The sequence below is a fragment of the Microchirus variegatus genome (genome assembly GCF_963457635.1).
Source record: "Microchirus variegatus genome assembly, chromosome: 18".
Taxonomy (NCBI): Eukaryota; Metazoa; Chordata; class Actinopteri; order Pleuronectiformes; family Soleidae; genus Microchirus; species Microchirus variegatus.
In genome coordinates, this window is record NC_139819.1 from 21,671,044 (window position 1) to 21,686,308 (window position 15,265).

Sequence of the window (15,265 nt, forward strand, 5' to 3'; positions counted from 1 at the left end):
ATATAGTATGACATTTTAGTCAAATTTTGGACCAAAAATTATTTTTTGAAAAATTTGTTCGATTTTGGACAACATAGGATTGTATGACGATTTTGTCAAATTTTGGACTAAAACTTTTTTGGGGAAAAATTTGTCAGATTTTGGAAGACATAGTATAGTATGACATTTTTGTCAAATTTTAGACAAAAAATATTTTTTCAAAAAAATTGTCAAATCTTGTACGACATAGTATAGTATGACGTTTTTGTCGAATTTTGGACCAAAATGTTCACAGGATCACTCTCCTTTGGACTGGACCTTGTAACCTCTTGTCCTCAGACTTTGTGAACAGGTTTTACAGCGTTTGTCGTCATTGGCAGCAAATGTGGACAAACTGGAAATCCTTGTTTATTATTCTAGCTTAAAGTGTTGTTCGTGTGATCGATTCTCTGCTGCAGGAGAATGTGCTGCAGCTTCTTGGCTCTGTGTGTGTGTGTGTGTTGGACGAGCTAACTCCAACCACATCTCCTCCTCTGAATAATGTGCTGACTTCCTCCTGCACAGACGGGCGTGATCACTGATCGCTGTGCTGTTGAGAAATGACTGTGGAAGACTTCCAGAGAAGAACACACAGAGCTTCTGTTCAGACCTGGCCTTTGCACACAAAAGGAGGAGGAGGAGCAGGAGGAGGAGATAAAGTTGGGAGTCATTGGTCAGTGTCTGTGGTGTGGAGGTGATGAACTGTTTACGTTCCCCTTTGGTGAACCCTGCGCTGTGAAATATCACCTTATCACAACAATGGAGCTGCTTCAGTGAAGGAGGAGGTCCCCCCCCCCCCCCCCCCCCCGAAACTGACGAGAGCCAAGAGCCAGGGTGGCTTTTGAGCGGAGGGCCGGAGAGGGTTGCTATGGTGATGCCTGTCAAGCGGGAAGTCCTTGGTGTCAGTAGGCAGAGCTGAGAGAGAGAGAGAGAGAGCGATAAAGAGAGGCAGAGATAAAGGGAGGCAGAGCGAGCGAGTCCTGGCCAGTTTCATGACTAACAGAGAGAGAGAGAGAGCGAGAGGACGGTCTCCAGCGTGGTTTACGTACAGAACACAGCGAGGTCTAAAGGTCAGTGCACGCTTTCTCAACAAAGGTATAGGCTTAGATATAAAGTCTTTGTTTTTATTTGTTTGTATTTTTGATGTTCACATTTAAAAAAAAAAACTCCAATGAAAATCAATGATTAAAAAGTAGAAAAGCAGGCAGATGGCTGATAGAAAGTTAAAGTGTAATGGATAAAGACTTTTAGAAATCATGGAAGTGAAACGAATGGACAAGAGGATTTTTAAGTGGACTGATGAGGAAAAACAGCTCTTTATCAATGTTGGGCCTTTGCTTTCCTTCTTCAGTGGTGACTCAGACTTTAAATTTAGCCTCCAATATTTCCCTTAAAGCTGTAGCACGTAACTTTTATTCTCAGGATCGAGCTAAGGTTGACTTTACATGACAACGCTCCGACAAATTATTTTTATCAGATGTGCCTTTCGTTGAGACAGCGACTGCGTTTTTGGGGCTTAAAAACGCAAAAAAATGAAGCCACCCTCCAGAGTGGAAATCTTAAAAACGCTCCACTGTGGCGTTCCCGTCTCGTGCTACTAGAGAGAAGTAGAAGGAAGTTTCAACGCTCCTGCACTCCTGGTGTTGTTGTAAGGCAGTGCTTCACAGTGCCACCTAGCCAAATTTTGGACCAAAAATATTTTTTGGAAAAGATTGTCAAATTTTGGACGACATAGTAGAGTATGACGTTTTTGTAAAATTTTGGACCAAAAATATTTTTTCAAAAAAAATTGACAAATTTTGGACGACCTAGTAGAGTATGACGTTTTTGTCAAATTTTGGACCAAAAATATATTTTTTTTAAAATTGTCAAATTTTGTACAACAATTGATTTTTTGTCGAATTTTGGTCCAAAATTTTCACAGGATAACTCTCCTCTGGACTGGACCTTGTAACCTCTTGTGGTTCTGTATGTTTTTCGTACCTGCTGTTAATCGTGATGCAGATAAGATGGAGTTCTTGTGGTCGCCGCCGTCTCCTTCTACTTCCTGGTCAAAGAGGAAGTTGTTGGTGCATGTGCAGAACACCAAGTCTGACTCCAGTCCGACTAGGCGTATACATGCGGAAGTAATCGGACTATGCGTCACATTAGTCAGACTAAGATAACTGGTCTTAGTCTTAAACTAAAATCAGACTTTTAACATGCCTGTACGTGTTTTGTGACATTCCCACGGGAAATTATTCATCTTAATTCACAACCAACAGTGACAGAACTGGAAAGAATTTCCCATCTCAGAGGTTTTAGCAGTTTGTTGTGATGAATGTTGAGCGAACAGTGAAGGCGAGACGTCATGTTCAGATGCAGTCAGTCAAAATCTGTGAGACATTACTGCGGTTTTGTGTGTGTGTGTGTATGGTTGTGGTTGGTTGTTTTGCAGCAGTGTTTTCGTGCGACGTTAACTCCACCTGTCATCTCTCCCCCCCGCTCGATGCCGACTGATCTCTCACGGCTTAACGCCGCAGGATTAGCGCCGCAGACTTTCCCAAGAGATTCCTGTGCAGTTCACCTGAAAACAAGAGGGAGCCACGTGATCTGTGAACGTTGTGATGTTGAAACTGCGGTGGAGACGCTGCAGAGTCGTCACAAACGCATGCTAGATGCTGGTTCTGGGCAGGTGCTGTTGCAGTTTTGGAGTTAGTTCAGATAAAAACCAGCACTGCGAGCGTATTCCAGCCCTCAAACCTCGGCTCCTCGGCTCCTCTTACTGTCGGGGTGATTTCCACAGCCGGTTCTGATTCCCTTTGTGATTTCATGAACAGCTATCATATTCACAGGCTGCAGATGTAAAATGACAGGCATGAGGGTTTCCCACATTTCCCACGTGCTTCAAACAGAGAGACCCGTGTAACTTTGCTTACAGCTGTATTTATTGCCTTCTATACATACTTTTTTGACAATTTGGCTTAATTTGCAAATTCTTTACCTGTGATTTGAAACAGAAATTCATCTTTTTTATGACTCTAGAGCTCCCATAGAGTGGTACTGTTGCACATATATGTTAGTTATGGAGGTCTACTTACATACATTAACATGTTTTTATGGTCAAAAACCTCCTAGTTGCTGTAAACGAGCCAATAGAAATCTCTCCTTATTAAAGCTCTCCTCAGCCGCGATATTTCAGACTCAACTCTCTCACCCAGAAGATAGTGTGTTGTGATTGGCCAGCCAGTCTAGAGCCTTCCCAACTGTCTTGTGATTGGCCAATACCCGGAAGTGACATAATCAGCACACCCGCTCTCAGAAGCACAGCTCCCCCCTCTGGAACGGTGGATGCACTGCTCCTCATTATCAAAACATTGTTTTAACAGTGTTTAAAAATAGCTTCTTCACGACTCCCCGCCACAGTCCCTTTGACGACCTTTGACCCGGAGTCAGAAGACACTGTCGCTCGTGAAACACCTCCACAACGGACGTTATTCTTCTTCTGCGGTTCAATGTACGCAACCAGATGTGCCCGGACTAGTGCCCGGAGCAGGAGGATCTGCTGTTCAGGAGAACCGATGCTTCCGTAACCGGACGGGGTTTTTTCAGATATCTCGCTGAGCCCGAGATTACAATAACACACAGCGTTCTCAGCAGTGGCTGATCTGTTTGTTTAGAACCTTCAGGGCTTCGTAAACAAGGTAATGACGCAGATACACACTAAAAAACAGCATTAATTGGAACTTCCGGTCTAGGTCCTCTTTAAACACCTGTGTTTCCTCTGCTAGACAAAAGTGTGGGATCATGAGCTTCAGTTCACTTCCTGATGAAGTGACCGATCCTCTCGGTCTTTCTCCTGAACTTGCCTCATATTCTATCTCCTTCCCTCACACAGCTGCTGAGTCTTGACTCGTCAGCGCCGCCTTGTGTCACGTCTTTGTACCCACTCCAAAGAAAAAGCACACTACTCTTTCCGTTCCCCGTTTAAATTCATTTTTACCCCCCAGGCAAGGCTTTTATTGTGAAATATTTTGCAGGCCCAGCACATGCACAGCTTCATAGTGAGGAGTTCAGAGGAGAATTTAAACGTTTGCTTTATTTTATTTTACATAAGCAGCCCCAGAGAAACTGGATGATGTCATCAAAAAGCATTTATTGATGCACGTTTTTATTTTTTTGAAAGTTTGCCTTTGTGCGATGACTTAATTGGAATCAGTTTATTTAAAAATCACATTATCTTACACAAACTGTATTGTTTTGATGCCATAATTTGCCTTAAAGTGATAGTTCGGAATTTCGGACATAAGACCTATTTTCCAACTCAGCCGGTGTGATGGAGACGTCTGGAGACTTTTTCAAGGAATTTCATTCAGTTCTTCTAGTTGCCGAGTTCGCTGGTGCTATGGCTAGCGCAAGTTAATGGTACCTGCTAGCATGGCATTAGAAACACTCATACCGACTCCACAGTGCACCCGAGGCAAATCAATTGTAACGGCAGACTATCGATGTACATATCTGTGTTGATAGAATAATATTTGAAACAAAACTAACCTCGCATCGCATGAATTTTTGAGGGACTACTTTCTCAGCAGCAGCGGAATCAGTCCGCCGCTGCCATAGCCTAACAGGAAGAATGACGCGCTGCTGCTGCTGCTGAGACATAAATCCTTCAAATTGCAAGGTTGGTTTTATTTCAAACATTCTATCAACACAGATATGTACATCGATAGTCTGCCGTTACAACTGATTTGCCTCGGGTGCACTGTGGAGTCGGTATGAGTGTTTTTAATGCCATGCTAACTTGTATCATTGACTTGCGCTAGCCATAGCACCAGCGAACTAGTCGGCAACTAGAAGAACTGAATGAAATTTCTTGAAAACGTCTCCAGACGTCTCCATCACACCGGCTGAGTTGGAAAATAGGTCTTATGTCCAAAACTCCGAACTATCCCTTTAACACACGATGCATTGTATCAATTTTTGAATCGAGAATCGTTTGAATCGAATCGTGACCCTAAGAATCGGAATCGAATCGTTAGCCACCCAAAGATTCACGTCCCTATTAAGTTTAATGCTGAAGTGTGTGAATGGTTGAAAAGTGTCCTGTAAAGCAGCTCAAGACCTCGATATAAATACAGACGATTACCAACTCTTCTTCTTCTTCTTCTTCTGATTTTATTTGCTAGTGACGAGTAACAAAGACGGTTAGAAAGTAAAAGTTGACTCCCTGTAGTCAGAGGAGAGCTTTACCTCACACTCGCATAAGTAAATGTGTGACAGTGAACGTCTGTCTGTTCTCTGATAAAATCCTGATAGAAGGTTTCTGTGTTGTCTCCTCTCGGATTTATCGTCCTCTTAACACAACAACACCACCACCTCCTCCCAAACTGACTCCTCCTGCTCCTCATAGTGAAGGAGCACCACCATACAAGGTGATGAAACACCTTCTCCTCCCCCCCAAATAAATATGTCTTTGTATGTATCTCCTAAACTCGCCCTCTCTCTCCAATCACTGCATATTCTAAACTTGCAGCAGCTGCAGCACCTTTTAAGGTCTGCGACCTCATGTCGTCGGCCTCTCTGGACAATTCAACAAATATTCTTGTAATTACTTTGACTTTCATTGACAAAAAAGTGCTTTTTCAATATTAATATTTGTCCAAGTGAAGCTAGTTTCCTGGTGTCCTAGTGAACATGTCTGTGTCATGCTTTGGTCAAAAAAGGATGAAGCACCACAGCAGTTCAATCACCCTGAACAAAACAGCCCTGTTCATAACGCTCTGTTTAGTAAGGGACAGGAAATGACATCAGCCACAGAGGCTACTGGGAGCTAACAGCAGTTAGCATTTGTAAAAGTGATCATTTGCAGGCTCTAGCCAGCACATTGCCGTCATATATAACATGTATCCACTGGACAGATTAATCCTCTGAGGCTGGAAGTTTGTGTAGAACTCTGTGCTGCACTGTGGAGCCAAGAATAGAACTTTTAAAGGACTTCCTGTTTTCGTATACCGTTGCCCCCGTTGAGGTGGGTCCCCTTTAGGGAGGTTTCCTACTGAGATGTCATTGCAAATCGCCCATTGTTGTTTAAGGTGGACGGGGAGGCGGCTGGTCACTGCACATTTCAGTAAAAACAGCCCTCAGGCTCCGAATGTCAGGGGGCCCCCCTATCAGCTCGGGGCCCCAAGCAGTTGCCTGCCTTGCCTGTTCACAAGCTGCGCCCCTGCTGAGGAGGACCACAAAAACACGAGCGAGTCATCTTTTTTCACACTTTGGCGACTGGTAGGACCTACAGGGTCCCAAATATAAGGATTTAAATGATTAAAAAGTTGATTTAGCATAAAACAGGACCTTTAAAGCCTCCAATGCGTCGTGGTGTCGTTTATGGCCGACATCCGTGAAGACGCCACTTCACGAGGCTTGTTCTGATATCTCATCAGACCTCAGACCTCAGACCCTGGTTATTGTTTGACCTCCTTGAGCAAATATTGAAGCTCATGTACAGTATTATTGGCCCCCCGGGGTTTTCCTTCAGTGTGTAAATGACCTGTGTTTATGTGCGCGGTGCACACAGCAGTTTCCACGTTTACCGAGTCGATGATTAACTCTGTTAATCCCTCACTGATTCAGAGGCCGACACGTTAGGGACTGACTTTTGTTTGTCTGATTTAAATCCACGTTCTCTCTCCGTCTGAAGCACAAACCTCCTGAGATCACAGATCCCTCCACGACTCAGATCACTGTGATTTAGTTCCAGAAAATCACACAAAGACAAACGGAATGAACCGCGACTTCTTTCTTCTTCAAGGAGTAAAACATGGAGTGTCTTTTTCATCTTCTCTGCGCTCATAATTAAAGTGGAAGTCACTGAATTGATGGCAAAGAGGAAAATAGTTGCACTCCCACACTCTGTATATTGACTCCAGATGACAGTATGTGCTGTGTCTCTGTGTTGAGGAAACCACTTTCTTGTCTTTCATGACACAGCGGACACTTTTGTTTTTTCCGTCTTCTCTTCTCGTCTTCTGATGAAACAATCACAGAGATGATCTCTCACTGTCCAGCCCCCGTTAGCGCCGTGTTTTATTAATAAAAGTGTGAGCCAACAGTGGATATCGAACAAAGCCTAACCTGGATATTTATCCCTAACCCTGACCTCAGTCATATCCACAGTTGTCTTTTATTTCACCCTGGGTTTACACTACCGTTCAAAAGTTTGGGGTCACTTACGTATACAATTTTGTGTTTTCCATTAAAATCACACTTTTATTCCTCAAAAGAGTTGCAAAATGAATAGAAATTTATAATCAAACTTTTGTCAAAGAACCAGCAGAACTGTTTTCAGCTGTGCTAACATCATTGCACAAGGGTTTTCTAATCATCCAATAGCCTTCTAACGTGATTAGCAAACACAATGTACCATTAGAACACTGGAAATGGGCCTCTATACATATGTACATATTCCATTAAAAACCAGACGTGTGCTGCTAGAATAGTTGTTTACCACATTTACAATGTATAGAGTGTATTTATGATTCATTTAATGTTATAGTCATTGACAAAAAAGTGCTTTTTCAATATTAATTTTTTTCACAAAATTTCTATTTTTTCACAAAAATAATTTTTTCACAAAATGTAATTTTTTTTCTCAAAATTAGTTTTCTTTTTAAATGTTAATCTTTTTCTCCAAATTTATTGTTTTGCTCAAAATTTTATTTTTTCACAACATTTTAATTTCTTTCTCAAAATTATAATTTTTTCCACAAAATTTTAATTTCTTTCTCAAAATGTGATATATTCATTGACATTTTTTTTTACTTTTCCTTCAAAAATAAGTACATTTCTGAGTGACCCCAAACTTTTGAGTGGTAGTGTACATCAGAGTCATTGGTACACCGGCCTGAGGAGGTCTGTGGATGTCACTGCAGTGAGATTAAATCCTGGAGAAGCAGATCATCACATGTCAGGCTCTAATCTCCTTCTCCAGTTTACTGTATGTGACAAATGGCGTTTGTCATGTGTTTCTTTGTAAAAGTGCTTCTGTTTTATTTCTGTTTCGGTGACTGCCTCACGGTGATCACATGGGTGTGGTGAAGTTCACTGACCCTGGAGCTGCTGAGTCGATCTCTGAAGAAAGAAAAGTAACTTTCAACACGAGTATAAAACAGCTGACTGAGCTGTTAAAAATCTCACAGTATTATATCACCATGGTAACGTGTCCACACTGTAATGTATTAAAGCTGCAGTGTGTGACCTTTGGTGAACTGGTGTCGATGTTATAATTCAGGCTCGGTTTGATCTTCATGAAAAGAGAGAGCTCATGTGACGTTGTTTGTTTGCTGCGTCCTTTTATCTGGAAACAGGCTCCGTCAAGCAAAACTATCAGACCTGAGAGAGCAGCAGCAGCAGCAGCAGCAGCAGTGCAGGGACAAGAAGCATTTTTGTTTGCGAAGTAGAATCCACTTGTGAAACTTTTCTTAGATGATGCTTCTTTGTTGTTGTTTGCAGTCGTCTCGCTTTACTCGCTCAATGGTGCCGCTGCCTCTGACTGACTAAAGTTTACTAGAATTTTAACACGAAATGTGAGAAACAATGTGTGGATAAATGCAGGAAATGGCTAGTTCTAGTTCTACTTCATGCTGGGATGTCCATGTTTTTCAGGTGCAGGTTCAGAACAGTATTTATAAACTTATGCGCTGCAGTTTGACCACAAACGTGAGGCCTGTGGGCCACTAAAGGCCTTCATATCAAGTTAAAATGAGTTATTTCTCAGTTTTTATCCTCATGAATATTGTAAATGGGTTATTATGATGGGAGCTAATATTTCCCCTGTAACCCTGAGTGAACAGTTGTGAGTTTGAAACCCGTGTGCTAGATCGCTTCCTGTATTTGGACGTTGGTATAAACGGCTTTACACTGTAAAAAAAGAAAACTCAACATTTCAAGGATTTGCAATATTTGCAAACCTCTTAAGGAATAATTTTAATGAATTTTTGAAATTCAGGAAATTTGTCCTGTTGCACGTTGACAGTGAGCTGACTTTTTTCTCAAAAACAAAAAGTATCTCGGAATGACTTGAAATTTACCATCATAATAGTCGGCATCGCCCTGAACAAGGATCCGTTGAAAATGTTTGCAAACCTCTTAAGGAATAATTTTAAAGATTTTTTGAAATTCAGGAAATTTGGCCTGTTGCAACTTAATGCAATAAATTTTTGAGTTTACAGCCCAACAAAAGATCTCGAGTTTTTAAAAAGGTTCCATCAACAAATATTATTTTGTTAGACAAACTTGTAAGTTAGAATTGTGCCAATTCAAAATTTTATTTTTTAATAACATTTTTTACATTATCTGAACAAGATTAGTTAGCCAAATTGTTTGAAAAGAGAATTTTGAGTTTGCACAACTCTAACTTACAAGTTTGTCTCACAAAATAATATTGTTTGATGGAACTTTTTTTTAAAAACTCGATCTTTTGTTGGGCTGTAAACTCAAAAATTGATTGCATCAAGTTGCCTTGAAATTTTGAGTTTTCTCAACTTTTTTTTTTTTTTTTTTACAGTGTAGAAGGCCTTTATGTTCAATAATAATAATAATCAGTAGCGTCACTGGTCCACAAAGGCATTGATACAAACGGGCTGATGCACTTCTATCACGCCTCCATTTGAAACCCTGAGACCTTGTTGTGTTGTCTGTGGATGCATCATCATCATCATCATCAGAGTCAAACATCTGCTCCAGTTCTCCCAGAGACCGGATGAGATCTCTGGGAACTGAGGCCGTTATATTTCCATTCCAGATTTCCCTCCTTGTTTCTCTTTCTCTGAAATTGAACCTTCTCTGGACTGAGAGCAGAATTAAGACCACGAGAGGTGACGCATTTGTGTTTTCACTGCAGAGAGAGAACTGGACATGGTGTGAAACTGTGAACGTGAAGCAGAGCGTCATTCCATCTCCGTCTGGACCTTTTATGGCTCGGTTTTTTTCCCCCTGCATCGTCTCACCTCGCAGGGGTTTGACTTGTAAATACCTGGACTCTCACGTCCACATATTTTAGCAGAGGGGAGGGGGGGGTCACATAGCAACAATGCTATTGTCCCCATGGTGAAAGCTAATATCTGCCTCTGTTATTGAGCCTGGCTAATTACTGAAGAATTCACTGTGTTTTCAGACACAGGCAGAGAGGAGAGGGCTTTTCTTACCAGATATCTCTGAACTGATTTCTCCTTATTAGGTAGGATTGTGTCGGTTAAGGGTCTCTGTTTGTGTCTCTGTTCAATTTCTCTGCTCCACCACAGAAGTGAGACGCAGAGACGGTTGTTAGGACATGAGTTTACTCATCAGGACGTGACGCGTGTGCATGAATCAGAAGGTTTCAGCTTTCAGGTCCTCATACGGAGCGGAGGTGCCGTTACTTCAGTATACGAGTATACCACTTTAGTCTCAAAAACAAAAAGTATCTCGGAATGACTTGAAATTTACCATCATAATAGTCGGCATCACCCTGAACAAGGATCCGTTTGTAAATATTTGCAAACCTCTTAAGGAATAATTTGAATGAATTTTTGAAATTCAGGAAATGATCCATTTGTCCTAATGCACTTTGACAGTGAGTTGACTTTCTTCAAAAAAACAAAAAGTATCTCGGAATGACTTGAAATTCACCTTCATAATAGTCGGCATCGCCCTGAACGGGGATCTGTTGAAAAAATTTGCAAACCTCTTAAGGAATAATTTTAATGAATTTTTGAAATTCAGGAAATTATCCATTTGCACTGTCAGACAGAAAACAAACTTCCCGTGATGACTCTCAGTCTAATCACTTCCTGTGTGAGTTTCCCCTGTTATGTTAGAGCATTTACAGGGAAACTGAACATATATACAGTACTGTAGTGTACAGTAGACACTGTCTCTAAACCTCCTGCACAGAGAGACAAACAGTGCATATAGTTTCCTCTGTCCTCACCACAGTGATTATGGATGAAAGTTCAGCTGCAAATACCACATGGAAAACTCATCAGAGGAATCTGCTGCTGCTGTAGTCAATCTATAATCTCATCGTTTGCACGCAGATTATCACAAACTCTGGATTAAATGGCGTGTGTTTCCACATAATTAAGCATTTAAGACGGCGCTTTGTTTACGTTTAGTTTCCGTCGTGTTTTCTCTGCGTTTGGCACAGTTTGAGTTTTACTTTAGTTTCTGTTTGACTTTGTTTTGTTTATATAAATAAATTAAAGTGGATATCAAATGTCACGGTTAAGTCCTGCTCTGTCTTTTTTTTTAATGAATTCTGATCTGGTCGTCACTTTCAGTCGCTGACCTTCTCAGAGACTCCAGTCGCTTACAGCATTGTATGATTATAGAAATAATGAGGCAGTCATGTGAGTCACACTCATTGTTTTGGGGGGGTTTTTCCATGGCAACGGCCGGGGAAGAAGAACTGGGTGACGCTCACTTTCCTCCTTTCCTCCCACTCGTGTGTGTGGGGTGGGAGAATGGAACGGTTGTGATGTCTGGAGTTTTTAATGTTTTATCTGTGATCTCAGAGAAACAGAGAAACAGAGGCTGTGACTCGGTGAATCTTCATATCTGACACGATCAAAAACACGCCATGTTAGGTCCTGAAAACCCTATTAAATTAAAAGCTGTTATTTCAGATTGATTCTCTGCATCAATCTAGAACAGGGTTGCTCAAAGTGGGGCCTGTGAGCTGACTTTCTTCATAAAAACAAAAAGTATCTCAGAATGACTTGAAATTTACCGTCATAATAGTCGGCATCGCCCTGAACAAGGATCTGTTGAAAATATTTGCAAACCTCTTAAGGAATAATTTTAACGAATTTTTGAAATTCCTGAAATGATCCATTTGCCCTGATGCACTTTGAAAGTGAGCTGACTTTCTTCATAAAAATAAAAAGTATCTCTGAATGACTTGAAATTTACCATCATAATAGTCGACATCGCCCTGAAGGAACAATTTTAATGAATTTTTCGAGATTCAGGAAATTTGGCCTGATGCACTTTGACAGCGAGCTGACTTTCTTCATAAAAACAAAAAGTATCTCAGAATGACTTGAAATTTACCGTCATAATAGTCGGCATCGCCCTGAACAAGGATCTGTTGAAAATATTTGCAAACCTCTTAAGGAATAATTTTTATGAATTTTTATGAATAAATAATTATGAAACCTTGCTTCAACACATTGCAATACCTGCAATTTCTCACAATTTCACAGTTTAAAATGTTCTCCTCTGAGAGAAAATATTTGGCTGTTCTTGATCTAAACTCAGTGAAATTTGACTCAAAACAATAAAATCTAATGAGGTTTTAGTGCTTTTTTAAAAAAAAAATTTTAAGCAACTTAACCTTGAAGCAGATCAGTCATGACGTGGGAATATTCTCCGCGTGACGAGATGTAATCCTAATTTGATTAGAGGTCAGGTGAAGCTGAGACGATGAGACAACGCAGAAAAAATCTGAGTGAAACTCGTAAAACAACGCAGCTGTTGAGCAGCAGAGAGTCAGCGCCAGGCATTTTTCTTCTTTTTTTAGCAGAAGAACTGGAAAGCAACGAGGTATTTTACACGTTAGAATGTGAGAATCTCTGCGTCTGCATCACATCATGAGGCAAAGTGTGAAAGTATTTCACCAGTGATATCAGGACAATGATATTCTGAAGGTTTGTTCACGACTGGTTCGTCTATGCAGCTGAGGAAGTTTAGTTTATTTATATGCATAGAAAGTAATAAAGTACTTATTTACAGTGACGTTTTCTCATATTTATTTTCTGTTTTCTGCAGAGACGTTTGATGCTGAGTGCAAGAATCTGAGCTCCATCACATCAGGACCAGAACAGATCATCACATGCAGTCTCAGGTAAAGCTGCTGTTTCTAATGTGGACACTTTCTTATGTACAACAACGGCCTCTAGTGTTTTAAAGCGGGTACTGCAATCCTAATTGAAAACACTGTAGAGCACGTGTGTCAAACTCAAGGCCCGGGGGCCAGATGTGGCCCGCCACGTCATGTTATGTGACCCCGCGAGTGATTCATTGGTCTTTAAAAATCTGTGTTAAAATAGGTCTATGCTGCTTTAAGGCGTGTGTTGACCATAAACTACATTTCCCACAATGCATGGCGATTGCGTTACACGTAAAGTGACGGCATCCCGCCACTGGATCTGAGTATATCATTGTACATGCATCATGTGACGAGGGAAAGTTGAATAAGTAATAAATACAAAAAGTTATTTAGCAATATGTTACCTTTAGTTTATATTACATTTGGTTACATTTAGTTCCATTTCACCCCTGCTGTAGAGCGTCGGTTTCCAGAGTTTCCAGAAACATACTAATATTCCACATGATGTTAGACAGTTTCTACACAGACACAAGCTTCCAAACAACGGTTTTTATCTTTATAAACACTGAAAAAACATTATGTTCATTAAATATCCGCCAAAACCTTCCATGAGAGACACGGAGAGAATGTTTTATTAACTATGGTAGCTCAGTATCTGGACGTAAATATCTTACGTATGCCTCCTTTAAATGAAGGAAGAACTTTTTGGGTGAATTCCAATTCCTTGCTTAATCCTCAGTCTTAACCCTCAATCTCAAATTGTCTCAAGTGCTGTCCCGATTCTCATAAAAATTGAGGGCCAAGTTTAAGGGCTGTATCGCCCTCAATAATGAGATTTTCCGAGACCACCCTTGGGAGCAAGGGCTACCCAAAATGCATTGCGTGTTTTTGCCATGCCAAAGATGGCGCCGAAAGCAGCGAAACGAGTACGCTACAAATGAAGTATTTTCTTTGTTAATAGAGATATAAAAATGATGAAAACCATTGTATTATCTTAGTTTAGGCCCATATTATGGATTACTGACGTCATTGTTGCTTAACATTTATTTTTATTTTACGATCTTTTGTCAATAGTCGGCCAGTGTGGTTTACTTTTCAATAAGCCGTTGTGTGTGGTAACTGTCAGCTGAATATTTGTATGAGTATCATCTTATAACTAACTGACAGTTATTACGGTATTATTTTGGAGTTGACAGACTGGACGCAGCTTTGGCGTTATTCTGCCCCCTACAGTCTGAAGACGTATCCGCATTTAAGGGGTGTCCCATTTCTAAGTGACAAAATAACCCTAAACACTTGGTTTTGAGGGTTAGTTAAGATTAAGGGTTGAGCTTGAGGGTTAAGATAGGAATTGGAATTGGCTCTTTGTGTCCATGAGGATAAGTGTCGGGAAAACTGTATACAGACGGAACGAAGAACATCCCAAACTGACAAAGACAAGCGTAACGGTCGTCTTTTGACTTTTTCCCACTCTGGGACACGTTTTCAAAACACTGCATGTCTGTCTGTGTCCCATGTTGGCCACTGTAGTTCAGAGACTCTGGGGCTTTTTCTTTTTTTTTTTCCCATGACCTCTGACCTGGCAACCACACAGAGAGGCCAGAGCACCTGATTGAAATATGTGGTGTTCCAATAGAAGAGCTGTAGAGACGAGAGGAGAGGAGGTACAAAGATCACCATGGAGACCACAGAGCAACTTCTAGCCCTGCTGGACTTTGAGGCCGACACCAGCGACCCTTTCTCAACCTCTGTGGCCGTGACTCCGCCCACTGGGGCCGTAACTCCGCCCCCCCCCCCCCCGCCCAGTGAATAGAGAGTTAATGGTCTCATAATCAGGGTATCCGCGGGGTCTTAAAAAGTCTTAGATCCAATAATTTGAATTTAAGGCCTTAAAGGGATAGTTTGGAATTTTTGGACATGAGACCTATATTCCAACTTATTTTATTCAAGAAATTTCATTCAGTTCTTCTAGTTGCCCGAGTTCGCTGGTGCTATGGCTAGCGCAAGTCAATGGTACCTGCTAGCATGGCATTAGAAACAATCATACAGACTCCACAGTGCACCCGAGGCAAATCAATTAAAATACTAGACTATCGATGTACATATCTGTGTTGATAGAATAATATTTGAAACAAAACTAACCTCGCATCCCATGAATTTTTGAGGGACTACTTTCTCAGCAGCAGCGGAATCAGTCCGCTAACGTGTACCATTGACTTGCGCTAGCCATAGCGCCAGCGAACTCGCCAACTAGAAGAACTGAATGAAATTTCTGGAAAACGTCTCCAGACGTCTCCATCACACCGGCTGAGTTGGAAAATAGGTCTTATGTCCAAAATTCCGAACTATCCCTTTAACGTTACTTTTATCTAAAACATGCGTAAACTTCTCGCTTTGAAA

At 41.1% G+C, this 15,265-nt stretch overlaps 1 protein-coding gene across 1 annotated transcript in view; it reads left to right on the forward strand.

The window, feature by feature from the left end:
- Positions 1–992: 992 nt before the first annotated feature.
- The window catches only part of sorbs3 (sorbin and SH3 domain containing 3), a gene marked incomplete at its 3' end in the record, with an annotated part of 34,954 nt that continues 20,681 nt past the window's right edge, over positions 993–15,265 (forward strand). Inside the window, exons 1-2 of the mRNA XM_083904935.1 lie at positions 993–1,088; positions 12,805–12,880. Coding sequence (XP_083761061.1) covers positions 12,869–12,880 — 12 coding nt within the window. The 5' untranslated portion in view covers positions 993–1,088; positions 12,805–12,868. The remainder of the gene's footprint in view (positions 1,089–12,804; positions 12,881–15,265) is intronic.